Source organism: Prionailurus bengalensis, chromosome A2 (genome assembly GCF_016509475.1).
Source record: "Prionailurus bengalensis isolate Pbe53 chromosome A2, Fcat_Pben_1.1_paternal_pri, whole genome shotgun sequence".
Lineage (NCBI taxonomy): Eukaryota > Metazoa > Chordata > Mammalia > Carnivora > Felidae > Prionailurus > Prionailurus bengalensis.
The window spans coordinates 50,922,940-50,949,988 of NC_057348.1; the positions used below are offsets into that span (position 1 = coordinate 50,922,940).

Here is a 27,049-nt window from a genome sequence, read left to right on the forward strand (position 1 = left end):
GGTTAAATACCTCCTGCAAGTAGGTGCCAGACCTACTAGGGACCTAGTAGATCTAGGTCCAAATCTTAACCACCTTCAGAGTTCTAATTCACAACCATCCCTCAATACAACAGTGAAAAGAGTTAGAGGAGTGAAATCCCAGGTTCCCTCTCCCTCAGGGTAGCAGAAAAGCATAGTCGTTAAGAGCTCTGACCCTGGGGTCAAACTGCTTTGGTTCAAATTTTGGCTCTAAACCTCATTAGTTCTGTGACTTTGGGTTAGTGATTAGCCTTAAATTAATTCATCATCTGTAGAACAGGGCTGATAACAACATCTACTCCATAGGAATATTAGGAGATAGGGTCAATTTAATTACATTTTGTTCCCTGACTGCCCTGTTCTTCAGAAATGTTGCTGACTAGTGATCCTGAGTCTATGTGACTTGATCGTCATCAACCCTGCTCACCTTGCTTCTGATTCTGCTTTGCCTCTGGACCCATGCTGCTATTGCAGTGACCACTACTGAGCGTCCTGCCTTACTGTGGTCCCTCTCTGTTCATTTGTTGCACCTTCTGCTTCCTTTTGGAACTGCCACTTCATGCTAGAGATTTGGTTGCTGTCCACGTTGACCTACAGCAGTTTGCCTTTGTCAGTGCTCTGTTAATTCTTCTGATTACACAAAAGAAGAGCAGCTCTTACAGGCTAATCCCATTAATACCTTGTTTTGCCTTTGACCATTTACAAAAGGTTGTCTAACATCTTTCTCTAACAAAAGAGGAGGAAATGGAAGTTTCTCTGGTTTGGGACTGTACTAATTCAGCTGCCTGTGGTTTGAAAGAATTGCAGTATTTCAGAATGAGTAACCACTAGGTGGCAGCAGTGTTTTGCTTCCCAGCTCATTACCATCATTCTGCCTCCCCAGCCCTTACAATTTCAGTTACAGCCAAGATGCAGTTCCTTTCAAAGTGAATGACTTGCTTTTAAATCAACTTATCCATATGAAGTTCAAGGTGAACAATAAATTTCATGTACATTCTCTTGAAAATTCACTGTGATGTCACTAATTCCATCGGAGAGTTCTCACAGGAGTTATATTATTAAGGCAGTTTTATAGTCTTTGGTTCGAAAGGGCATGAGAAAAGTAAATAAACCTCAGCATGTTTAGGGCATGGCCAAGTTGGTTGTTTCCGCCTCTGGTTGTTAACACCCAACGGGCCAAAGGTCTATTGGGTTAAGAGTTCATGGACTCCTAGGCTATCATTTTGTTAACGGGATTATAGACACATGACTCATTTTCCCAATGAGGTCCCAAAAGGTTTTCTCGGGGAAGATGGCATTTCAGTAGTTTACTGAGCGAGAAGCAGGTGTAGGGAACTGCATCTTTCAATTATATCCCCACAGGGATCCAACCTGCCAAATGGAATTCCAAATGGAAGGTACAAAGAAGGAAGAATAGGTAGAGGAAAGGCCAGGAGTGCTGACAAAACCCTTGTCATACAGTATGAGGGATCAAGAGATGCTGTCTATAGTTGACAGAACAAAAAGATGTTTAATATATCACTTAAATTTACTTTGTAAATTTAACATCCGGGAACAAACTATATCAGATTGTAACTTTATCTATTTAAAATAATCTTTGGGGCGCCTGGGTGGCGCAGTCGGTTAAGCGTCCGACTTCAGCCAGGTCACGATCTCGCGTTCCGTGAGTTCGAGCCCCGCATCAGGCTCTGGGCTGATGGCTCGGAGCCTGGAGCCTGTTTCCGATTCTGTGTCTCCCTCTCTCTCTGCCCCTCCCCTGTTCATGCTCTGTCTCTCTCTGTCCCAAAAATAAATAAAAACGTTGAAAAAAAATTTTAAAAAAAATCTTTGGGGTGCCTGAATGGCTCAGTTGGTTAAGCGTCCAACTTCAGCTCAGGTCATGATCTTGCTGTTCGTGGGTTTGAGACCCGTCTCGGGCTCTATGCTGACAGCTCAGAACCTGAAGCCTGCCTTGGATCCTGTGTCTCCTTCTCTCTCTGCTCCTCCCCCACTTGTACTCTGTCTCTCAAAAATAAATAAATGTTTAAAAAATTTTTAAATAATCTCTACATTTGGGGTGCCTGGGTGGCTCAGTCAGTTAAGCATCTGACTCTTGATTTTGGCTCAGGTCACAAGCTTATGGTTTGTGAAATCAAGTCCCAGATAGGGCTCTCTCTCTCCGTCTCTCCCTGCCCTTCCCCTGCTTGTGCACTCTCTCTCTCTCAAAATAAATACATATTTTTTAAAATAAAGTAAATAAAATAAAATAAAATAAATAAAATAAAAATAAAAATAAAAATCTCTACACTCAACATGGGGTTTGAACTCATGACACCAAGATCAAGCATCACATACTCTTCTGACTGAGCTAGACATGCACCCCATATATGGGTTGTATCATTTTTTTTACGTTTATTTATTTAATTTTGAGAGACAGAGTGAGTCGGGGAGAGGTCGAGATAGAGAAAGGGAGAGAGAGAATGCTAAGCAGGCTCTGCACTGTCAACGCAGAGTCAGACATGGGGCTGAAACTCAAACCGTGAGATCATGACCTGAGTGAAATCAGAGTCATATGCTTAACCAACTGAGCCACCCAAGCACCCCTGGGTTGTAACTTTAATGGGAAGAGGAAGAAAGGCAAAATAGGATGGTGGGGATATTAATAGGCTACCTCAAGTATTGTAACAGAGTCTGGAGACAATGCCCCAAACTGAAAACATAAGAAACAGCACTATAAGCAGGTTATTTAGAGACATGGAGGAAGTCACCATGTGAACTGAAGGAAGAAATAGTTAATAGTTCTTGCTTCTGTAAAAGAGCAAAGGAAGGGGCTGGGCTGGGCTGGGGAGTAGCTGTACTATTTGACTCTCTAACTGTGACTCTGTCTTAGCCTTAAAAATAGGCAAGAATAGAAAGCTATTAGGGTGAAACACATATCAGAGTTCATGGGAACAACTATTGCCGAATTCTTAATTTGTGTCACTATATCTGAATGGGAATTACCAAATTTAATCATGTGCTTAATAACATAGAGGTCACTTCAGTTTAACATAACACTACGGCCAGTTAGAAAGAAATTAGAGGCTTCTATTCCCACTTATATACGCCACTTATCCAAACTGGCATCTTGGAGCAAGGATCCACTTTAGTCAATACTTTTACAGTAGATATCAGGGTTTTTCTGATATAAGCTAAAATTCTTTGCAATAAATCAGAATCAGAACTTTAAAGAGCAAAGTTGTCCATGTTTACTTCCTTCACAGCGTTTCAGCAGTTCTTCAGCAGGCATCCCCCAAGAGTAGGGCACTTTAGACCAGCAAATTGACCAGGTCTGACGCTTACCCTTTACCTTCTTTTCAAAACCACATCCAATCCACCAGCAATGATAGGTCATCCTTCAAAATACAACAGAATTTGACAATTCTCACCACAGCCACTAATACTCTAATTTGAGCCATTATTATTATTTTCCACTTGGACCACTGAAATAGTCTGGTAACTGTTTCCATCCTTGCCCATGCAGCAGCCAGAGTGATCCTTTTTGAATGCTTGATAATTCGTAAAACAGTGGCCTATATGTTGTATCCACCCCACCTAATCCTCTGTTTCTGTCCCTTTCATCCACTCCTCCCCAGCCGCACTGATCTCCTAGATCTTCCCAGACCCTTTTGAACATCCTCTTGACCTCTGCTTGAAATGCTCTTCTCCCAGATATTCAAGTAGCTTACTCTCTCATTTCCTTCAGGCTCTACTTTGTTACCTTATCAAAGAAGCTTTTCCTAACCACCTGATATATAAAGTAAGCATTCCCCTCCATCTCTCCAGCACTCTCCATTACCCAAACTTGCTTAATTTTTCTCCATTATTCTCATCATGTCAGGAATGTTATGCGTTTCCTGTATTGTCTGTATTTTCCATTAGAATATAAGCTCTAGAAGAATTTTTCACTGCTGTATCCCTAGTGCCTAAAAGAATTCCGGACACGTAATAGCTGCTCAATAAATGCTGTCACTTAAATGACACCTAACATGATTCCACAGGCAAATAATATGCCTTAGAGCAATGCTTCCCTAAGTGTGAAATCTGTTTATAAATGATTTTACATAGTATAAAGGTATGCATTAAATAACATTGAATCAGATAAAATAATCTTTTCTTTTCAATATTTTAATCCTTCTTATGTCAAGAAAGCCTCATTTAGTGCTAGTTTATCTCTGATACTTGATAAATTATCCTTTTAGAGAATAGAGAACGGCCTCATATTTAGAGTCTATTCAGAGCCTTTTGCAGCAAATAGTATCTGGCCAGAATTTTAATAACCTTGTTTTCATTGTACTATTTTTAGGGGCATTGTCTACTTCAATTAGGAGACTTGTAACATGTTAATCTCATTTAAATCCTGCAATAACTCTTAAGTAAGAAGTATCATTTTGCATTGGAAGAAACTCCAGATGAGTTTCCCATGGGACCAAAGTTTCCTTTGAGATAAAATTCACATAACATAAAATTCACTATTTTAAATATTTTAAACTGTACAGTTTCTTAGTATATTCACAATGCTGTACAACCATCATTACTATCCAATTTCAGAACATTCTCATCACCCCCCCCCCCGAAAAACCTCATACCCTTTAGCTACCACCCCCAATATCCTCACTCTTTCCAGCCCTAAACTACCACTCATCTTTCTGTGTCTATATATTTGCTTAGTCTGGACATTTCATACTAAGAGAATCTTAGTCTTTTCACACTTAGCATAATGTCAAGGTTTATCCATTTTGTAGCATGAATCAGTACAGTACTTCATTTCTCTTCATGACTGAATAATATTTTACTGTATGGATATTTAAACCACGTTTCTTTACCTGTTCATCAGCTGATGGACAAACATTTGACTTGTTTCCACTTTGGGGCTATTACAAACAATGTTTTAGCCACATAATGTACTAGTTTTTGATTGAACATCTGTTTTTCAGTTTTCTTGGGTATACATCTAGGAGTATAATTGCTGAGTCATGTGGTAATTCTGTTTAACTTTTTTTTAAGTTTATTTATTTATTGGGCGCAGGGTGCGGGGAGCATGGAAGGAGCAGGAGTGAGGGAGAGAGAGAATCCCAAGCAGGCTCTGCACTGTCAGTGCAGAGCTTGACGTGGGGCTTGAACCCAAAAAGTGTGACCTGAACTGAAAACCAAGAGTCAGATGCTTAACCAACTGGGCCACAGAGGCACCCCAATTCTGTTTAATTAAAAAAAAAAATTTTTTTTTACATTTACTTATTTTTGATAGACAGAGACAGAGCACAAGTGGGGGAGGGGCAGAGAGAGAAGGAGACACAAAATCCAATGCAGGCTCCAGGCTCCGAGCTGTCAGCACAGCGCCCAATGCGGGGCTAGAACTCACAAACCGGGAGATCATGACCTGAGCCGAAGTCAGACGCTTAACCGAACCACCCAGGTGCCCCAATTCTGCTTAATTTTTTGAGGAAAAGCTAAACTGTTTTACAAAGTGGCTGTATCATCTTGCGCTGCCACCACCAACACATGCTCCATTATTCTACATACTTACTGGAACTTGCAACTGTCCATTGTTTAAAAAATTTAGCCACTAAAATAGGTATTTCACTTTGGCTTTAATTTGCATTTTCTTCATGATGTTGAGCATCATTTCATGTGACTATTGGCCATATGTGTATTTATTTGGAGAAATATTGAAGCCTTTGTCCATTTTTATTTTTTTTAATTTTTTAAAAACTTTTATTCATTTTTGAGAGACAGAGAGAGACAGAGTATGAGCAGGGAAGGGGCAGAGAGAGAGGGAGACACAGAATCTGAAGCAGGCTCCAGGCTCTCAGCGCAGAGCCCCACACGGAGCTCGAACTCACAAACTGAGAGATCATGACCTGAGCGGAAGTCGGATGCTCAACCGACTGAGCCACCCAGGGGCCCCTGGCCTTTGCCCATTTTTAAATTGGGTTATTTTTGTTTAGTTGCACACGTTTCCTTCTAAAATAAGTTAAAAATATATATCTAAAGAAAAATATTAAGTAAACAAAAGTGCAATTAGACAAAAGTAGTGAAGGCAATATATAACGCAGGGACTAGTTTGAACAACACTGACTCAGATCTGATGAGAAAGAATTCTGGAGTGACACCATCAGGTTCAAAACCCAGTTCTGCTTCTAACGTGCTGTGCCTGGAACTTTCAGCAAGGCATGTAACCTCTTTCAGACTCAGATTTTCCGATTTTAAACCTGGAATTTTCCGTGCCACTTCAAAAAGCTGTTGGAACAATGAAATGAGGTGAAGCCCTACGCAGTGTTTGGCATGGCTAAGCACGCTATAAATGTTAGCTACTATGATGACAGACCACGAAGTCTGGGGCTTTCCAAGTTCGGTTTGTAGAAGATTCTGCCCCCAACTGCAACAGCTACTAACCCACCTGCCCGGCGTCAGCGCGCACAGACCTTCAGGCGCGTATTGCTCTCTCCACGACTATCGCCAGGGCCCGTCCCTAGCTCAGAGCTTCTGGGACGGCGCCCCCTGACTTCCGTTTCCGGAGCAGTCCAGGCGGCTTCCGGCGGCGTGACCTGGGCGCGCTGGGCTGGCGGGTTGCCGCATCAGGAAGGGTCTGCGCTGGCTACCGGTAACCGGGCGGCTGGTGGGAGTGGCCGGGTGTGGCGCTGGCGACCTTCGGGAGGGAGGGGTGACCTTTGTCTTGCGACCCGAGCCGGCACCGAGCTGGACTTCAGCCCGATCCTATTGTGGATCCCTTTTTGTCCTCTGCTAGGCCTTCACCCGCACGCGTGGGAGTCCGGAGACGTGGGTTTTATTCCAGCCAGCGTCACTGATCGGCTCTCTCTGACCTTGGGTGGGATATGTCCTTTCGTGGGCTTCAGCTGCTTTAATTAGAAGATGGAAGTTGTATTCACAGGGATTATGAGCTCCTTAAGGGCTGGAACTGACTTTTATTAGTGTATATACATTGTTGCTTGTCCCGGCACAGAACTGTACAGTGTGGGTACTCTGTGCCTACTTAAGTTGTTTTGGGTCACGAAGCCTTTGAGAATCTGATGAGAGTTCTTGATCCCCACCTCCCACCTCTCTAAATCCCGCCCCCCAGCCCCCCTTCTTTGCTCAGATACAGGATATTGGCTTACTGTTTCAGATATTTCATATACTGTTTCTGCCCGTGGATCCCAGAGCTTGGCCTGTGGTAGGCATTCAAACATTTGCAGTCCATTAGATCCTAGATGTTCAGTTAATCATTTTTAAACGCATGAGTGCCTGTCCACTTCATAGGAGAAAGATAGATATCCTAATAGCAAGTTTTAGTCATGGGTCTGGCAGTATGTTCTTGTCCCTTACATCTCCCAACAACTCTAGGAGAGAGGTATTATTTAATTCCCATTTTGCAGATGAGGAAATTGAAGCATAGAAGAGTAAACTTGTTTTAGGCCATTCACCCTGTGAATGGTGAGAGCGTGAATTCAGACCCATGTCTGCAGTTCCACAGGCGCATATTCTGAACTGCCAGCTGAAAAAGGACTAGATTTGGAACTATTTTTGAATGTGCTCTAGCAGCCTTTGTTTGGGAATTGAGCTGGCTGTTAATACAGATGATCGCAAACCAAACATTGCATGCTATGGAAATACTCCTATTCCTCTGTCTCCTTTTCTTCCTCAGCATATTGCTTGTTTAGTAATATCACAGTTTACATCTTACCCTCTGTGCCCATGTTCTTCATTCCTTTTATCTTCAGTGAATATTGATTCAGGCATGTTGAATGAATATGGCGGTAAGAGTTGTGTGGCCTTGTTCTTCCAGCCCTCCAAAGCAGGTGTTTTTATTTATAGATGAACTATGAGGTGATACTGTTTAGGCGCTATCTTTTTTTCTTTTCTGTACTGCTTTTAAAGGGACTGTATTAGGAATCTTGGAAGCACTGCCAACATGTCTGATGACAAGACATGTCAAGAAGCCACTAACCAACTTCTGAATGTGAACCTTCATGGGAACCAGAGGTCTATACAAGTGACAGAAAGTGCTCCCAGAAGTGAGTCTGAGCACCTCCAAGTCACTATTGGAGCCACTGTACCTACCGGTTTTGAGCAAACAGCTGCAGATGAAGTGAGAGAGAAATTGGGGTCATCGTGCAAAATCAGCAAAGACCGGGGCAAGATATATTTTGACATTTCAGTGGAAAGTCTGGCTCAGGTTTGAATGAAGCAATATTAAAAATAGTTTTCTGAAAGGGTCATTTTATGATTACTTTCTGATTTACAGACCCCTCTTGAATCTTTTTTGCTTTTCTTTACTCTGCCTCAAATCTGGTTATTTTAAAGTATTACTGCATTTTCTATTTGGTACTGATTTGTGAATTTGACTAGTAGATTTGCTATATTTTTAGAAGTGATCTTAATATTTCCTGAGGATGAATTTCACCAGAAAGAATCCTTTGTGACTTTTGAAGAAATTCTGAATATCTGCCAAACATCTTTGAATTTATTTACTTCGGCATTTAGCTGAAGTGTAGACTTTGGTGGTGAAGTGTATAAGGAGAGATTTTTCTTTTAATCTGTGTGAAAGAAATACTTGCTCAAAAGTAATTAGGAATCATTGAAATGGAGAAGTGAAGGTCAGCAAACTGCCATTCCACTAGAATAAAAGCTAACCAGTATTTCATAACCATATAAGCATCATGAGAGCAGGAATTTTCTGAGTTTTTGTTTTGGCTGAAATCTCCCATGCTCTTAGTGTCTGGCATGTAGTAGAAATCCAGTAAATATTTGTGGGATGGATGGGAAGCAGATATTTTCCACCCAGTATCTTAGTACATAACCTTAGCAGCTTTGAGAAGATAGGTGCTATTATTGTCCTCATTAATCGTTAGGCTTAGGGATAAGTAATTGGCCCAGGGTCACTCCGTAATCACAGCTGGAGCTCAAGCCCTGTGCTCTTAACCACTGCACAGGATACAGTGTACCGTAGAGAGCCATGAGAGAAATATACAGTAAAGCCCCACTTGACTGTCTTCATCTTTCCTTTCTCCCCCAAACCTGTGTTTCCCAGGTAACATTTTAAAGCTATCCTTCCATCTTCCTTTTTCCTTTTCTGTAGGAGTATAGAAGCTAATGGGGAACCCAAAACATGGGAGACTGGGGAGATGAGAAAAGTTAAAATACAAATTATAGGTATTACCTATTTTAAAATCTTTGTATTTAATTTTTCTTTTTTTTTTTTTTTAATTTTTTTTTTCAACGTTTTTATTTATTTTTGGGACAGAGAGAGACAGAGCATGAACGGGCGAGGGGCAGAGAGAGAGGGAGACACAGAATCGGAAACAGGCTCCAGGCTCTGAGCCATCAGCCCAGAGCCTGACGCGGGGCTCGAACTCACGGACCGTGAGATCGTGACCTGGCTGAAGTCGGACGCTTAACCGACTGTGCCACCCAGGCGCCCCTAATTTTTGTATTTAAATTTGTAAAATGTTTATTTTTCAGAGAGAAAGAGAGAGCGTGTGTGCACGCGAGCACGAGTGGGGGAGGAGCAGAGAGAGAGGGAGACACAGAATCTGAAGTAGGCTGTAGGCACTGAGCTTCAGCACAGATCCCCTTGCAGGGCTTGAATCCACAAACCGCGAGTTGGATGCTTAACTGACTGAGCCACCAAGGCGCTCCCCTTCCCCATTTTTTTATTTAAATATTGATAGTTTGTGTGATTCAAAAGCTTTCTCATAAATTTGTTTCTAACATTTTTTTCCCTCCCCCAGGTTCATTGTCTGAGATCAGTTGATAACTTATTTGTGGTTGTTAAGGAGTTTAAAGATTACCAGTTCAAAGAAACAAAGGTGAGTTTTCCCACAGTAGCTGACTTTCAGTCTCTCCCCAAAGAGATTATTTCCACTTTTTGCATTCTAACATTTAGCACTACTACTGCTTTTATAATCTAGAATCCTGGGAGGCTTTTATAATAAAATTCAGAGATTGGTGGACAGTCCATCTCAAAAGTTGTTTTGAAAAAATCAATATTGTGGGTAGTGGACACAATGGGTGGAAAGGGTCAAAAGGTACAAATTTATACCATGTAAAATTACATGGAGATGTAATGTAGAGCTTTGACTATATTATATACATAGCATGTATAGCAATGACTATAGCTAAAGATACTGTGTTGCATATTTGCAAGTTGCTAAGAGAGTAGATCTTAAAAGTTCTCATCACAAAAACCATTTTAGAACTATGTGTGGTTACAGATATGAACTAGACATTGGTTGGTGATCCTTTCACAATATATACAAATATCGAATCATGTTGTATACCTGAAACTAAAATAATGTTATATGTTACTCTTCTTTTTTAAAAAGATGAGAGAATAACAAAAAAACAAGTAAGTGAAAGTCAATATAGAAAAACATCAAAGTGTATAAGAAATAAAATAAGTTGTGTGACTTTCTTACCAAAAGATACATACCTTAGATTAGCTTTACTGACATACATGGTTTTAGAGTAGAATTGCTTCCAGGCTATGAATCAAAGATTAAGTGACTGAGTCATCTACAAATAACACTTTCTCTCACAGTTCTTTCTTTTGTAGAACTGTTACCTTCTCTAACATCATATTTTGAAATATAGCTAATATGTAAATACTCCTTTACTTGTTAAGGCAACAGCTTTGTCTCCAACTTGTATTTAGCATCTGATTTCTAAATATTGATATGCTGCCTAAGTTGAAGTTTGAAAAAAAGATTTCAGTAAGGTCTTAGTATTTTTCCACATTGTTTTTTAGTCAGGTTTCCAGAGTCAGATGCTTGAAAACTTTTCTATCAGTTTTATTGCTTATATTAGAAACACTGTGTCTTTTAAATCCATGATATACTGCCTGATTCTCTGATTTTTATTTATTGGCAACAGATTGATTTCCGAAGCATTATTCAATAACCAGTCAAAGTGATGTGAACCCACAGCCTAGAAAAAATAAAAACAGACCTAAAAGATTTCCAACTGAAAATAGATTAAAATTTTATTAAGAATATATAACTTTCAGCACTAGTAGTATAATCTTGCAGACTTCTGATAATCATTGTCAACTGAATCATGTCTATGAAACTAGACATAACAGGCAGCTGCTGAAAATTTTTGCTGCTTAGTATTTGGAAATTTTAATAGCTAATTCTATACATGAGTAAATGCTAACAGGCATTTTTAAAAACTATTAAAAAATATTAAAAACCCTGTAAAGTTTCACTTTAAATTCTTGCTTTTACAGCATTATTAATATTTTTGTATTACTTTGTGCAGTTTGATCTCTAATTGGAGGTGAATTTGATACTATGTAATGGTTCTATATGAGCCAGCTTTGCAGAGTAGCCTTGTAAGTTAACTGCCAGAAGAGGTTGCTGATAAAGTCCCAAAAGAAGAGCAGCAAGGATTAAAGTAGATTTTCAGAACTATGCAAGGGCATATGTGTGACCATTAAAAATGATTTAGCCTTTCACTTTGAGGACTTACCTGCACCATGCCCCAGTAAAAGCTTATTTTTAAATATTTGCTTCTTGGGATGCCTGGGTGCCAGCATCCCACCCTGGTCATGATCCCAGGGTCGTGGGATCGAGCCCTACTTCGGGCTCTGTACTGAGTGTGAAAAGCCTGGTTGGGATTCTCTCTCTCCCTCTGCCCCTCTCCCCTACTTTTTCTCTTTCTCTTTCTCTAAAAAAACAAAGCCAAAAGACTTTAAAAAGTAAGTAAATAAAGATTTGCTTCTTGCTTTTTGTTGACTGTCATTTTCGCTGTAGCATTATACTTTCCCATGTCTTATAAAAAGCCTTGATTAGCATCCTGATAGGTCCTTTCCTTTTTAAGTATTCAGATAATATCATGAATTGATTAACCTGTTTAAAAAAAACAAAAAGCTAACATTTGTACTTTATATGTTTTTTTTTTAAGCTAGGTAATTTAGGGGAAATTGTAAAGACCAAAAAGGATACGCAGTGGAAATGTTTGTTCCTATATCTCCATACAATGCAGTTCCCTCCCTGGAGGCAAGAATCATTCCCAATTTCTTGGATATTCTTCTAGACATATTTTATAAATATGTGCATTTTATTTACTTACGCAAATGGAAACATACCATACATACTGTTCTGTGCTGTGCTTTTTCTCCTATATCTTGAAGAGCATGCCAATATCATCACTAGATTTCACTACATCTTAATTTAATCACCCCTATTTAGGACATCAGGTTTTTTCAGACTGTTGCTACTATGGTGGTTGAACAAATATCTTCTGTACATCCTTGCGTGTATTTAATCTGAGGGTCATTTTTCTTTCTTTAAGTTCCATTTATTTAATCTCTGCACATGTGGGGCTTGAACTCATGATCCCAAACCAAGAGTTGCACACTCTTCTGACTAAGCCAGCCAGGCACTACCTGTAGGGTCATTTTTCTCATTAATAAGATAGTTTAACTCTCCCCTCCTTCCTTTTCCCCCTGAAGTTTTATTATTCATCTTAGTGTTGATCTGTATGCTTAAATTTCTATCCTTTAATCTCTTTTAATTTTTTTTTTTATCTTTATTTTTGAGACAGAGAGAGCGTGAGCAGGGAGGGGCAGAGAGAGAGGGAGACAGAATCTGAAGCAGGCTCCAGACTCCGAGCTGACGGCACAGAGCCCGATGCGGGGCTTGAACTCATGAACAGTGAGATCATGACTTGAGCCAAAGTCAGACGCTTAACTGACTGAGCCACCCAGGCACCCCATACCCTTTAATCTCTTGGTGGAGGAGGATATCAGCATCTCCTCTTTCCTTTCGCCTCCAGCTACCTTCCAGTTTGTAATATTTAAGTGTTGTCTGTAGTCATAATCCCAGTTTTCTTTTTATCACTTGAATGGCAGTAGTTCAGAAATGATTGTTTTTCACCTTTATATTTGATGAATAGTTTAAGTATAAAATTTGAGTCATGCTTTTCTTCCTGAAAAATACCGTAGGCTGTGTTCATTTTCTTCTAGTGTTAAATGTTGCCATGAAAAATTTTTGAAGCTATCTTGATATTTTCCCCCCTTACTTGTTGCTTTTTTGATACTTTTGCTTCATGCCCAGATTTTACTTTTAATCTCTGAAGTCTCATAAATTCACCAGGATATGTCTCATGATAATTCCTTGTCAAGACATGTCAGTCTATAGAGAAGTTCACATCCACATACATTTCTTGAAAGTTTTCTTGAGTTACTATTTTTTTATTAAGCTCTACACCCAATATGGAGCTGGAACTCGTGATCCTGAGATCAAGAGTCACATGCTCCACCCACTGAGCCAGACAGGTGACCCTAAAATACTTTTTGTTTCATTGTGTCAGATCCTTTTCAGAGATAAACCAGTTGTACATATGCAGGGTCTCCTGACTTTGTTTCATATTTTATCATTTTCTTTGTATACTTTTTGCTTATTTCCATTGTATTTGCTTTACTTTTCTCTACATTACTTATACTGTGTTTTCATCTGTGTCTTTTATATGTAGTGCTTTCCATATGGTCTTCATTTTGCAGTGTTTTTTTTTTTTTTTTTCCCACTTATTCTTTGACATCTGTGAGCTCCTGTTTCATCTTTTTATGGTGGCTTACCTCATCTCCTTTCCACTGTTATATCTCTGCTTGGAGCTCTTATTTTACAAAGGTATTTCCTCATTACATTTTTTATTTTGTTTTATCACAGTTTTTGAGGTTTTTTTGTTACTTATTTTTGAGAGAGAGGGAGAGAACAAGCATGGGTGGGGGAGGGGCAGAGGGAGTAAATCCCAAGCAGGCTCTGCACTGACTGCCTGCGCTCAAACCCACAAACTGTGAGATCATGACCCAAGCTGAAATCAGGAGTCGGAGGCTTAACCGACTGAGCCACCCAGACGCCCCATTGGTCAAAGTTTTCAACTGCTCTGTGGCATCTTTCTGGTCCCTGTTTTTGTCTGCTCCCTTTGTTTTTCTGTTTCTTTCCTCCTTTGTCCTTTCTTATGTTCATATAAGTGCTGTGCTGATAACTTTTGATGATTGGTCATCTGTGAATGAGGAAGTTCCTCTTGGACCTGCTATTGTTAGGAGGTTCTTCTGGGAGAAGTCAGGAACTGTTCCAGGCCAGCAAGAAATTCCCCTGCTTCACTGTGAAGTTCCTTCTTGGTTGTAGATGAATGAGTTCTCTCTTCCTTCCTTATTTAAATTTTTTTCCCACCCCTGCCGTCTCCCCTTCCTTCTTTTTTTTTAAACAGCATTATTGAGGTATAATTTCCATACTATTGCATAAGTTCTTTTAACCATTACGTCTCTCTAGCCTGAAGGGATCAGCAGTTTCAGGGTTATTTACAGTGTAGAACATCTCTCCCCAGCTCTACCTCATCGACACTGTTTCCAGCAAATAGATCATGTCTGTAAGATTCCTTGTTCAGCTTCCATTTCTCTCCCCTGTTTATTCTTGTTACAGATGAAGTTCAAGGAAGCTCCTTCTGTCAGTATATATACTTGCCCTGCTATTCCAAAGGAGAGTTTATTTTGTTACTTCTTTGTAGACTTCTCTGACCTTTGTCTGAGACCTTTGTCTGGTGTCTTCCTATACCTCTGTTTGGCCTTCACTGCACTTGGGAATCTTAGTTAGAATTGTTATATTATGGTTCAAGGTTATAGGTATCATATAGATTCTACTTTATCTATAGATAAAGTTGGTGGGGCACCCCAGTGGCTCAGTTGGATGAGTGTCTGACTTCGAGTCAGGACATGATCTCAGGGTTCCTGAGTTTGAGCCCCGCATAGGGCTCTCTGCTGTTAGCACAGAGACTGCTTCGGAGCCTCTGTCCCCCTCTCTCTCGCCCCTCCCCCACTCATGTTTTCTCTCCCTCTCTCTCTCTCAAAAATAAATATTAAAAAAACTTAAAAAGATAAAGTTGGTATTTCTGTTGTTGGTGGTGTTTAGAATGGTGTCTAGAGAAAGAAAGGGGCTATACTAGTGTTCTCCATTATATTAAATCTCCAAGACCTATAGATGCCTTTTATGGGGAAATAATTTGTATATAGAATTGAATTTGCCAAACCTGAAATTTACCATTATTTCATCAGGTTTCAAGTAGTATGAAAGCCTTCACTCACCTCATCCCCATTTCAAGTCTCAGTTCCATCAGTGAACATTGACCTCTTTCTAACTTGATGTTCAGTACCATTTTTGGATATACCAGCACTCTGCAATAGAACTTTCTGATGGGAATGTTTTAGGTCTACTGTCCAGCACTAACCACTAGCCATTAGTGTGTGAAATGTGGCTAATGTGATTGAGAAACTGAGTTGGTTTTTTTTTTTTTTTTTTTTAAGTAACCTCTAAGCTCAACGTACAGCTTGAACTCATGACTCATGACTCATGTGATTGTCACATGCCCTACCAACTGAGCCAGCCAGGTGCCCCTGAGCTTTTAATTTTAAATCATTTCAATTTCAATAGCTACATGTGGCTAATGGCTGCTGTACTGGATGGCATGGCTCTGCACCACACATTTTAACATTTTATCACATATTATCCAGCAGCTGTTTATTGAAAACCATGCATTGTGTGCCATGCGCTGTTGTAGGCATGTGGCTTATAGAAGTAGTCAAGACAGGTAAGGTCCTTTCCACCCTCTTCTGGGAGAAGCTTTGATAGCGAACAGAACATAAATCTGGTAACTTCAGATAATGCTTAGCTCTGTAAAGAGAATGGGAAGAGAATGACTTGAGAGGACTGCTTTATGAAGAGCAGGTCTCTCAGAAGATATGCCTTTTAAATTACTATTAATAATGACTAGGCGAGGGGCGCCTGGGTGGCTTAGTCAGTTAACCATCTGACTTCAGGTCATGATCTCACAGTTCGTGGGTGCGAGCCCCATGTTGGGTTCTGTGCTGACAGTTTGGAGCCTGAAGCCTGCTTCGGATTCTATGTCTCTCTCTCTCTCTCTCTGCCTCCCCTGCTTATTCTCTATCTTTCTCAAAAAGAAATAAATGTTACACAAAATAATGACAAGGGAGCCAGCAGTACAGAGACCATGTGAAGCAATTATCTTCTAAGTAGAGGTAAAAAGAACAGTCCTGAGGTGATGTAAGAGAAATAGGCAGAGGTCAGATTATATTAGGCTTTTTTTTTTTTTTTTAATTTTTTTTTTCAACGTTTTTATTTATTTTTGGGACAGAGAGAGACAGAGCATGAACGGGGGAGGGGCAGAGAGAGAGGGAGACACAGAATCTGAAACAGGCTCCAGGCTCTGAGCCATCAGCCCAGAGCCCGACGCGGGGCTCGAACTCACAGACGGTGAGATTGTGACCTGGCTGAAGTCGGACGCTCAACCGACTGTGCCACCCAGGCGCCCCTTTTTTTAATTTTTTTAACATTTATTTATTTTTGAGACAGAGAGAGACAGAGCATGAACGGGGAAGGGTTAGAGAGAGGGAGACACAGATTCCGGAACAGGCTCCAGGCTCTGAGCTGTCAGCACAGAGCCTGATGCGGGGCTCGAACTCACAGACTGTGAGATCATGACCTGAGCTGAAGTCGGCTGCTTAACCGACTGAGCCACCCAGGCGCCCCTATATTGGGCTTTTTAAGGAATTTAGATTTTTTTATGTGCAGTGAGAAGCTGTTGAGGGACTTTAAGGAAGGGAGGGGCATGATCAGATTTACATTTTAAAAAGATGATTCTAGGGGTGCCTGGATGGCTCAATTAAGTGTCCAACTTCGGCTCAGGTCATGATCTCATGGTTCATGAGTTCGAGCCCCATGTCGGACCCTGGGCTGACAGCTCGGAACTCAGAACCTGAAGCCTGCTTTGGATTCTGTGACTGCCCCTCTCTCTGCCCCTCCCCTGCTCACGCTCTCTTTCTCTCTCAAAAATAATATAAACGTTAAAAAAATATATAAAAAGATGATTCTAGACATTATTTAGAAATTGGATAGATAGGTTTTTAACTGCTTAAGGTTGTTTTTACTTTTTTTTGTGGGTTTTTTTTTGGTTTTTTTTTTTTTGCTTTGTTGTCCCTTTTAAAAACTATTGCTCTTTAAAAGAGTGTTACTTTTAAAAGTAGTGTGGGGGCGCCTGGGTGGCTCAGTCAGTTGAGCGTCCGACTTCGGCTCAGGTCGTGATCTCGCAATTTGTGAGTTGGAGCCCCGCATTGGGCTCTGTGCTGACAGCTCGGAGCCTGGAGCCTGCATTGGATTCTGTGTCTCCTTCTCTCTTTGCCCCTCCCCCACTTGTGCTCTCTCTCTGTCAATAAAAAAAAAAAAAATAGTGTGTTTACACAGCACAAAATTCAGAAGGAGGTCAGTCAGTGAGAGCTAAGTTGCCCTCCTTCCCCTGTCTTTACCCACCCACTTCTCCTATCCAGAGGTAATCGTTAATACTTTCTGACTGCTTACATTTTAATCTTGAAGCCCAACCTCTGATCTCCTATTCTATCTTGTATTATGTATTAGTGGCTTAATTTGTGTATCTTAATTTTCAATGAGATTTTAATTTCCTTAATTGTAGGCATTACCTATTTCCTCTTTTGTTCTGCACTCCTACCACCTCCAGCATCTATAGGCTGAGTAGAGATTTGTTCAATGAAAGTGGTGAGAAGTGCATGGATTTCATCATTCTCTGTCTTTCACAGGAAGAAGTTTTAAAGGATTTTGAAGAGTTGGCTGGGAAGCTTCCATGGTCAGAACCTTTAAAAGTATGGAATGTTAACACCAGTTTCAAGAAAAAAAAAACAAAGCGCAAAAAGATAAATCAGAATTCAAGTAAAGAGAAGATTGATAATGGACAAGGAGATAAAGCAGATGAGAGGGATGATAAAAAAGGATTCACCAACAAAACCTTAGATTCCCGTATTTTAGACTATTACGAAAATCCAGCCATTAAAGAAGAGATATCAACATTAGTAGGGGATGATTTGGCATCTTGCAAAGATGAGACTGATGAAGGCTCAAAAGAAGAAACTCCTGAGGTGCTGAAGTTTAGAGTCACGTGCAACAGGGCAGGAGAAAAACACTGCTTTTCCTCAAATGAGGCTGCAAGAGATTTTGGGGGTGGTGTTCAAGATTATTTTAAGTGGAAGGCTGACATGACCAACTTTGATGTGGAGGTATGTGCCCCTGATTGTGATGATTCAAGAAGGCCATCACAGACACATAGCATTTTCAGACTAACCACTTTTATGGGCAGTTAAATTGCGACCACATAGCTAACAGGGTGTGGTTAATAAGAGCATGGGCAGACATCTTGATTCAGATTTAGAATCTACAACTGCATAACTTTGGACAAGATATTGTTTCTGAGCCTCTGTTTCAAAGGGAGCCAGTAATAGTATATACCTGTAAGTGTGTCCTGAAAGTTAAATGAGATAATACATTTTAGGTTTTTGGTGCAGTACCTGGTATATAGTAAGTGCTCAGTAGATAGATGGGAGTTATTAAGACTTGAGTTTTCTCATCTAGTACTTTTTATGTTATATGGACTTTCAGATTGTAAAATCCAACCAGAATTAAAACAGTTACTTTGTTTTTATATGTCTTGGTTGTAGAGTTTTACTACTGAAAAGAAGTGGAGTAAGTTTTTAAAGCAAACCCCAGCCTCTTACAATGAGGTTGAGCATCATTGCTCATTCTCATCCACAGCCAGCTCTTTATTAAATACTGCTAGATTGATACACTCACATGCCTCTTTTAGCATACTTACTCTTGATTCACATGTGGGCCATGCTTAGTAGCCTTTACAATCTCTGACAGTTCAAAAGGCCTCTAGCAGCCAACACTTTTTCCAAGAAGTCATTTTCTGTTGCTTTTGGAAAACTTGAATCTAGGCAAGTAACTTACTCTCTCTGTACGCTTTCCTTGCATATCAAATCAGAAGAATAATTCCCCATTCCTTTTTATCGTGTAATAGGTGTTATGAGAATGACTAGGCTATTAGGACAGTAATGTTGAAAAGTTAGCAGCAGGGATGGGGGGTGCAGTGCTCAGAGCACAGATTCTGAAGCTGCACTTCCTGGGTTCAAATCCCAACTTAAATGCTGTAAGACTTGGGGCAAGTAAGAGGACCTCTTTGTGCCTCAATTTCCTCATCTTTAAAAGGAAGATAATAATAATACCTGGCTCACATGAAACTAATGTCACATTGTGTGTAAACTATACTTTAATATAGTTTACAATATAGTTTACCATGTCAATAAAAAAATTAATTAATTAAAAAATTAATTTAAATAAAATAATTTAAATAAATTTTATTAATTTTAATTTAAACTAATTAAAATAAATTTTAAAAATAAATTTAAAAAAATACCTAGCATGGGGGAGCCCTACGTGGTTCAGTCAGTTGAGCGTTTGACTCTTGATCTCAGCTCAGGTTATAATCTCACGGTTCATGGGTTTGAGCCCCACATTGGGCTCCATGCTTGCAGTGCAGAGACTCCTTAGGATTCTCTCTCTCTGGCGCTCCCCTGTTTGCTCACTCTCTCTTCTGTCTCCAAATAAATCAATAAAAACTTACGGGTGCCTGGGTGGCTCAGTTGGTTAAACGACCGACTTCGGCTCAGGTCACGATCTCACAGTTTGTGAGTTCGAGCCCCACGTCGGGTTCTGTGCTGACAGCTCAGAGCCTGGAGCCTGCTTCAGATTCTGTGTCTTCCTCTCTCTCTCCCCTCCCCTGCTCACACTATGTCTCTCTGTCTCTCAATAATAAATAAATGTTAAAGGAAAAAAAAATTTTTTTAAATAAAAACTTAAAAAATACGTATTAAAAAAATATATGGTTTGGAGAGTGTGAATCTGAAATGAGGTAATGCATGTAAAGTGTATAGTACAGTGTTTTGCACATAGGAAGTGATAGATAAGTGCCTATGCTGCTGCTATTGTTAAGATCATGTTGGGGCACCTGGGTGGCTCAGTTGGTTAAGCGTCCGACTTCGTCTCAGGTCATGATCTCATGGTTTGTGAGTTCAAGCCCCGCGTTGGGCTCTGTGCTGACAGTTTGGAGCCTGGAGCCTGCTTCAGATTCTGTGTCTCCCTCTCACTCTGCCCCTTCCCTGCTCATGCTCTGTCTCTCTCAATAATAAACGTTAAAAAAAAAAAAATTAAGAGAAAAGATCATGTTACGTGGAAGACTGGAGAACATTTTATTGTTACTTGAATATATTTCACTGTGTGTTAGAAAAACAATAGGATAAAATAGTCACAGGCATGATTAAGTCATTTAAAAAAACAAAACAATAGGTGATAAAGCAAATGTGACACATTGTTAACAGTTGGTTAATCTAAGTGAAGGGTACATTTTATTTAAGAGTTCATTGTGCAAGTATTCTAGTAGTATTTCTGTATGTTTGAACTTTTTCAAAAAGTTAAAATGAATGTTAAGCCATAAACCTTCAAAATATGTTGGTATTGTAAAAATCCAGGGACTATCTGGTTATAGCTAACTTATAACGAATGAAAAAAAGATATTCTTTCTTTTTAATATGTATTTATTTATTTTGGAGAGAGAGCATGTGCAAGCAGGGGAGGGCAGAGAGACAGAGAGGGAGACACAGAATCTGAAGCAGGCTCCAGGCTCTAAGCTGTCAGCACAGAACCCAATGCAGGGCTCACAAACTGTGAGATCATGATCTGAGCCAAAGTTGGACGCTTAACTAAGCCACGTAGGTGCCCCAAAAATTAAAATAGATTTAAAAATTTGAAAGTGGTATAGACTAGATTATTTCATTTATATGAAGTTCAAAAAGAAGAAAACTAATTTGTGGTGGTAGTAGATTTTTATTTTTCTTAAAGGTTTTATTTTTAAGCAATCTCTACACCCAGCGTGGGGTTCAAACTCACAACCCTACGATCAAGAGTTGCATGCTCTAGCAACTGAACCAGTCAGGCGCCCCTATTTTATTCTGTCTTTTATTATAGGTTCTTTTGAACATCCATGATAATGAAATTGTTGTGGGCATTGCATTGACAGAAGAGAGTCTCCATCGAAGAAATATCACACATTTTGGACCTACAACTCTGAGATCTACTCTTGCCTATGGGATGCTCAGGTAAGAGAATGGGTTTGCCATCTAGATTAAAGTGACATCTTGGTTTGAATTTTCCCTTTAAAACACTTTAATTTTTTGTGAAGTACTGTGTTGGATTTTGGTGGGTAAACAACAGGATAAAAAGGTAATAGTCTCTTTCTTTCTCTTATATCCCATGTTGATTCCTTGTGGTCCTGAAAATATCATTTAACTACTGTCTCAGCTTTGTTTTTAAATGTTTATTTTGAGAGAGTGAGAATGTGCGACCCACACGTGCACGTGGGTAGGGGAGGGGCAGAGAGAAAGGGAGAGACAGAATCCCAAGCAGGCTCCATAGTCAATACATGGAGCCCTACTATGTGGGGCTCAGTCTCACCACCATGAGATCATGACTTGAGTTGAAATCAAGAGTTGGACACTCAACCAACCAAGCCACCCAGGCCCTCTTAATTTTCTTGTTTTTGTTTTGTTTTGTTTTTAAGTTTATTTATTTACTCACAGAAAATGTGAGCAGGGGAGGGGCAGAGAGAGAGCAGGAGAGAGAATCACAAGCAGGCTCAGAGCCTGGACAAGAGCTGTGATTCAAGAGCTGTGAAATCATGACCTGAGCCAAAGTCGGACACTCAACCGACTGAGCCACGCAGGCACCCCTATATGTAATTTTTTTTAAGCTCTAGGATATAGAGTCAGCCTATAATTACAAATTGATTTTTAAAATGAATATTGATTGGTGTTACTTTATGCTAACATAATAGGTCCTTGATCTTACAGCTTCAGGAATAGTCTGTGTGAAAGTCTCAGCTATTGATTGAAGTCTTTTTATATAAGCTATTTTCTTTCCTATAGGCTCTGTGCTCCTCAACCTACTGATATAATAGTTGATCCGATGTGTGGAACAGGGGCAATACCAATAGAGGTAATAACTTTTCTTTACCTTTTAGATAAGCATGTGATATATCAAGTGTTCTGGAACTAATGGGCAAATTATGAAATCACCAGCATGGGGTCAGTGGACCTAAAAGTGTTAAAAGAAAATTTAAAAAAATAAAAAATAAAGAATTATAGTAGTAAAGCTCGAATTTTTGTGTGAAGGATATAACCACCTATTACAACTAGCTAAGGACTGATAGATTATAAGTGATGGTTACTCCATGGATTGTAGCAGAGGCTGATAATTACAAACTGGTGAGTCCCTTTTCTATAAAAGACAAGTTGGTAGACTTGAACAGAAAAGATATTGAAGGCATAAGCAATAAACTGGAGGAAGGTGTTTCATCTCTATAAAGTAAGATTATGCTTCTTAACCCACTTAGGTTCTTAGAGGGAGTAAATATAGTTGTAAAACAGAAACCTATGCATGTTATTTAGATTTTTTACGAAGTCTAACAATTAGGGTCACACATCAAATGCCCTTAAATAGTTTTCAAAATTACTGATACTGAGAAGATTCAAAAACTGTAAAGCAAGGGATAGAAAGGCATTTTCTAAGTGGAGAATATTTAACAAGAGACTGAGTCTCCTTGAATCAGTATTATCTATACTTTTACAAATAATTTGGAAGAGGGTACTTCTGTTTAAAATTACTTAAAGTTATGAATCATGGTATGTTCTTACATACAGTATACTTAAAGCCAGCGGGAATATACTGAAGAAGATACACACATTCTGTGAGTGGGCAGAATCTGGACAGTCCAAAGCAGCCACATAGGGAAAAATAATCTAAACTACAGTTAGAAAATGACATGTTTCATCTGGGAGTTGAAATTCCAGAAGGAAATCTTTAATAGTCTAAAAGACTACTATTTTCTGGTAGTGTGAGCTAGAGAAATTGACTCTCGCTAAAGAAATGCACACAGAGAAAACTCAGTTGCTGTGAAGAAAAATTCTGGGAACAAAGCAAAGTGTTATTCTCTAGCATTAAACCATGACGTGTCTATGTCTGAAATAGCATGGAAAGTCACAAAATGTCAAGAAATACACCACAGAGCTAGAGAGAGTCCAGAAGAGCCCCCCCTCCAGCTGAAAAAGATTAAAAAAAGATTGAGGCATTTCTACCTAAGAATAGACATGAGGATGTCAATATTGAAAAAACGAAGCTGATATATAATCAGAATGAATGAAGTATGAAAGGAATTGACAGGGTATGTATACAGAATTGTTCACCATAGTATAAAATACCTGATCTAAAGTACTCTTTAAAACTTTGCAAGTTCTATAAAATTCATCTCTTTCAAAAGAAGCTGAAAATCTAAACACGTTTAGACCAAAAAAATGAGTGTTGGGGAACCACAATCATCTGAAAGGCTTTCATCAAATTCGGAGGGTCCTTTCTACATCACCCTCAAGTGTGTGGGCAAAAGAAAAGGTGATGAAGCCTTGTGTCCGTGGATATGGGTTATTACTCTTTACAAAAGAAGAGTCCTAAATATTAGAGGGCAGAACTTTCATGTCAGACACCTTCTGTTAATCTACCTAGAACATTGTTCAGCCTAGGGTAGTGTGTCACCTCCTTCCACAGATGAGATGTAAGATTGGTATTTATGATCTATTCACATGTTTTTGACTTAACATTACAAAATCCTTTCAGGGATGTGGTGGTTGTCATTCAGAGGTCTGTGCCATGGTTATTACATTTTATTTTGAAATTTTCAAATATTCTAATATATCAGATTCTATAAAATTCTGTGATCACAAAGGGTATAGGTTGGTCACTTTAATTTGGTTACATTTTCAAACCGTGTTTGTATTTTAGGTCTGTAATGCCTACTATGTGCCAGACATTGCTGGCTGAGGGATTGAATAAAATACGAGACTTGTCCTTAGGGAGATTCCTTGAGAAGCAGACAAGTACAGAAATAATTAAAAAGAAGTACAGTGGCAGAGTATGTACAAAATGCTTTGGGGTGGGGAGGCAAATGAGAGGCAGCTTGGACAGTTGGGGTTGATGTGAGAGGGCATGACATTTGAACTAGGTCTTGAAAGATAGCTAGGAATTCAGCAAGTGAGAAAGAACAGAAGGCCTTTTTAAGCAAGGGGAATAGCAAAGTTCACAACATGCAGTGTTCTGTCACTTAAGAAAAGCATTGGGTTATTGGTTTGATTGTCTAGTTTATTGACATTCAGTTGAAATTATTTTCCCTTTAATCATTTTTGGGTTTTTTTTTTTACAGTTTGCTACTTTGGTTTTAATATATACTATTGTCTTTTAGGGGGCTACTGAATGGTCTAACTGTTATCATATTGCTGGTGATAATAATCCGTTGGCTGTGAATAGAGCAGCAAATAACATCTCATCTTTATTGACCAAGAGCCAAATTAAAGAAGGGTAAAAATTTAATTTAAAAGATTTTGTACCATTTCTTAGGCTTACACAATCACTTTTCTTACCGACTTTATGAATTAATATCCCCAGTGCATGGTCATGGTGACATCCTCATAACCAAAATGAATACTGTGAGATTCCGTTAAATTTTAAAACCGTTTATTGAGGGGCGCCTGGGTGGCTCAGTTGGTTAAGCGTCCGACATCGGCTCAGGTCATGATCTCATGGTCTGTGAGTTCTAGCCCCGCGTCGGGCTCTGTGCTGACCGCTCGGAGCCTGGAGCCTGTTTCAGATTCTGTGTCTCCCTCTCTCTCTGACCCTCCCCCGTTCATGCTCTGTCTCTCTCTGTCTCAAAAATAAATAAACGTTAAAATTAAAAAAAAAAAAAAAGTTTATTGAAAATAACTTAGAACATGTTTTTTTTATTTAACTATAATTTCCCCACCCTAATGCAACTATGTTTATTTCTGTCTTCTCTTTCCTTATTCATGTATCTTTTTTCCCAAATAGTGGAAGAATATTGTGTTGACTTATTTCAGTTTTTACAAATTTTCAAACACTTTGAATATCTTTATATAGTCTGTTTTTAATAACTGCATACTATTTCATTGTGTAGAAATACTACAGTCCATTTAGCCTTTCCTCTATTATTTGGCACTTTAAAGCAGTCTCAGAATTAGAAGAAACCTGAAAGCCATTTCCACAGTACCTGAGTGTTCTGTAGGAGATCCTGCCAGTGGCATTCCAGTCCGTGTAACCATCTGTAATGACTTTCTCTGGAGGCTGTCAATTTGGTCTTTGCACAGCTTTGAGTGCTAGTCGTATCTTTTAGTGAACTGAATTTCTTTCTGTACCTTCTATAGACTTTTTGTAGTTCCACTGGGATCCATAAAGAAAAATCTTATCTCTGGGTCACACAGTGATTGACATCAGATATTTGAAGAGTTACTAAAACTCCCCTTCTTCCTGTCCCACTCCAAATCCACTCTTCTGCAAGCAAAATAGTCCAAGGTCCTTCTCCAACTGTATCCTTTTGATATCTGTGCACTGGAAGTCCATTGGCCTCTGGGAAATTTTGGTTTTTATCTGAGCTGTATGTTGTTACTGTATCTTAAGCCCTGGCTCACTACTCCAGATTATATTCAGTGCCACCACCTGTGCCAGCCTCTCACTATCCTTTTAGTTTGGGCCATCTATGGGAAGAATTGGTTGAAATGCCACTTGGTTTTCTATTTATCATCAGAGGCCTCATCATAAAATTGTTTCTCTCGTCTCCTCTGCTGGTGCCCTTCACTTTCTTATAAAGTGGCAAGAATAGGTAGTGAGTGATCAGCAGATTTGTTCAAACATACAGATGCTCCACATTCTGAATACACGGCCCAGGGACATCATTATACCAAACCTAAAAACAGCTGCCTCCTTAATGTGAGGTTTCTGTTTGTAAGTGAAATCAGGGGTTTTAAAATACATATAGTCACCTGATGCAGATATTACTTACACATATTTATTCATGTATTATACCATGTATTTATTGTACATGGTATGCCTCATATTGTTTTATGTCTGTTTGTCAGTTATCCTCTTCTTTGCTATTTTTTCCCCCTTTTAGATTAGAATCATCAGTGCTTCGTTTAGTTCTTTCATATACTGTTCTGTGAGTTTATGCCTAATGCTTTTCATTCCTATTTCCTGTTGAGGTTTTTTAAATTTGTTACCTAAAAGCTTAAGTTACAGGCTATCAATGTTGTTGACCATATCCTATAGATTTTGACAATTCTCTATTTTTCTTTTTAAATTCCTGGTTGTGTACTTGTCTCTCTGATCTAGTTGTTTAGGGCAGTGCTTTTCAAACTTGAATGTTGCACATGAGTCACCTGGGGATCCTGTTAACTACAGGTCCTGATTTAGTAGGTTTTGCATGGGACCTGGGAGTTTGCGTTTCCTAGCAAGCTTATGGGTAATACTGATGCTGCTGGGCTGTGGTCCTACTTTAAATAGCAAGGGTTTAGATCATTTTTTTATACATAAGTAGTTGAAAGGTTTTAATTCATTTTTACATTTGTTTTATTGTGATGAGTTTCTATGGTACATTTTGTTTCATGTTTATCGAAATTTTCTTAGGGCTTAGTAGTCACCAGTTTTTTTTGAAATGTGATAAATATTTTTAAGCAAATTATTTCTTTTGTGTTTTCTGAATATTTTATCTTAATTGCTTTTCAGGCCCTCTGTACCTTTTTTGTCTATTCTACCTGTACTATTTGTATCAGTCTATCTAGATTTTTAATATTGTTTTCCTCATTTCTTATTTTGTTGCATTTATTCGTGCCTGTGATTATAAGACTCATTTTTTTTTAATTCATTCATTTATTTTAAGGGAGACAGCAAGCAAGTGGGGGAGGGGCGGGGAGAGAAAATCCCAAACATGGCTCAGATTCACAAACCTTGAGATCATCATGACTTGAGCTGAAGTCAAGAGTCAGACGCTTAACCGACTGAACCATCCAGGTGCCCCAATACTGATATTTTCGTTATCTGTGCTTTTTTTTCTCCCCATTATGGAGTGAGTGCCTTTATTGTACATTTTAAGTTCTTCACTAACTCTGAATATAATAATTGATTTCTACTCATAATCCTTGAGTTGCTTTTAATTCTTAGCCTGTGCATTACTGTCTTTTGTGTTTTTTCATACCAATGGC

General features: G+C 39.2%; 1 protein-coding gene and 1 long non-coding RNA gene across 3 annotated transcripts in view; one reads left to right on the forward strand and one right to left on the reverse strand.

The window, feature by feature from the left end:
* The window catches only part of LOC122487472, a 25,910-nt gene extending 19,257 nt beyond the window's left edge, over window positions 1-6,653 (reverse strand). The window contains exon 1 of the long non-coding RNA XR_006298390.1: window positions 6,437-6,653. This is a non-coding gene — a long non-coding RNA (uncharacterized LOC122487472). The remainder of the gene's footprint in view (window positions 1-6,436) is intronic.
* The window catches only part of THUMPD3 (THUMP domain containing 3), a 23,620-nt gene continuing 3,123 nt past the window's right edge, over window positions 6,553-27,049 (forward strand). The window contains exons 1-7 of one of the 2 annotated variants that reach the window (XM_043588006.1): window positions 6,553-6,640; window positions 7,915-8,212; window positions 9,768-9,845; window positions 17,645-18,118; window positions 20,922-21,052; window positions 21,878-21,947; window positions 24,241-24,356. In XM_043588006.1, the coding sequence (XP_043443941.1) occupies window positions 7,949-8,212; window positions 9,768-9,845; window positions 17,645-18,118; window positions 20,922-21,052; window positions 21,878-21,947; window positions 24,241-24,356 (1,133 nt within the window). In that variant the 5' untranslated portion in view covers window positions 6,553-6,640; window positions 7,915-7,948. Of the gene's footprint in view, window positions 7,211-7,914; window positions 8,213-9,767; window positions 9,846-17,644; window positions 18,119-20,921; window positions 21,053-21,877; window positions 21,948-24,240; window positions 24,357-27,049 lie in introns of both variants that reach the window. The other variant, XM_043588007.1, reaches the window with a different exon arrangement.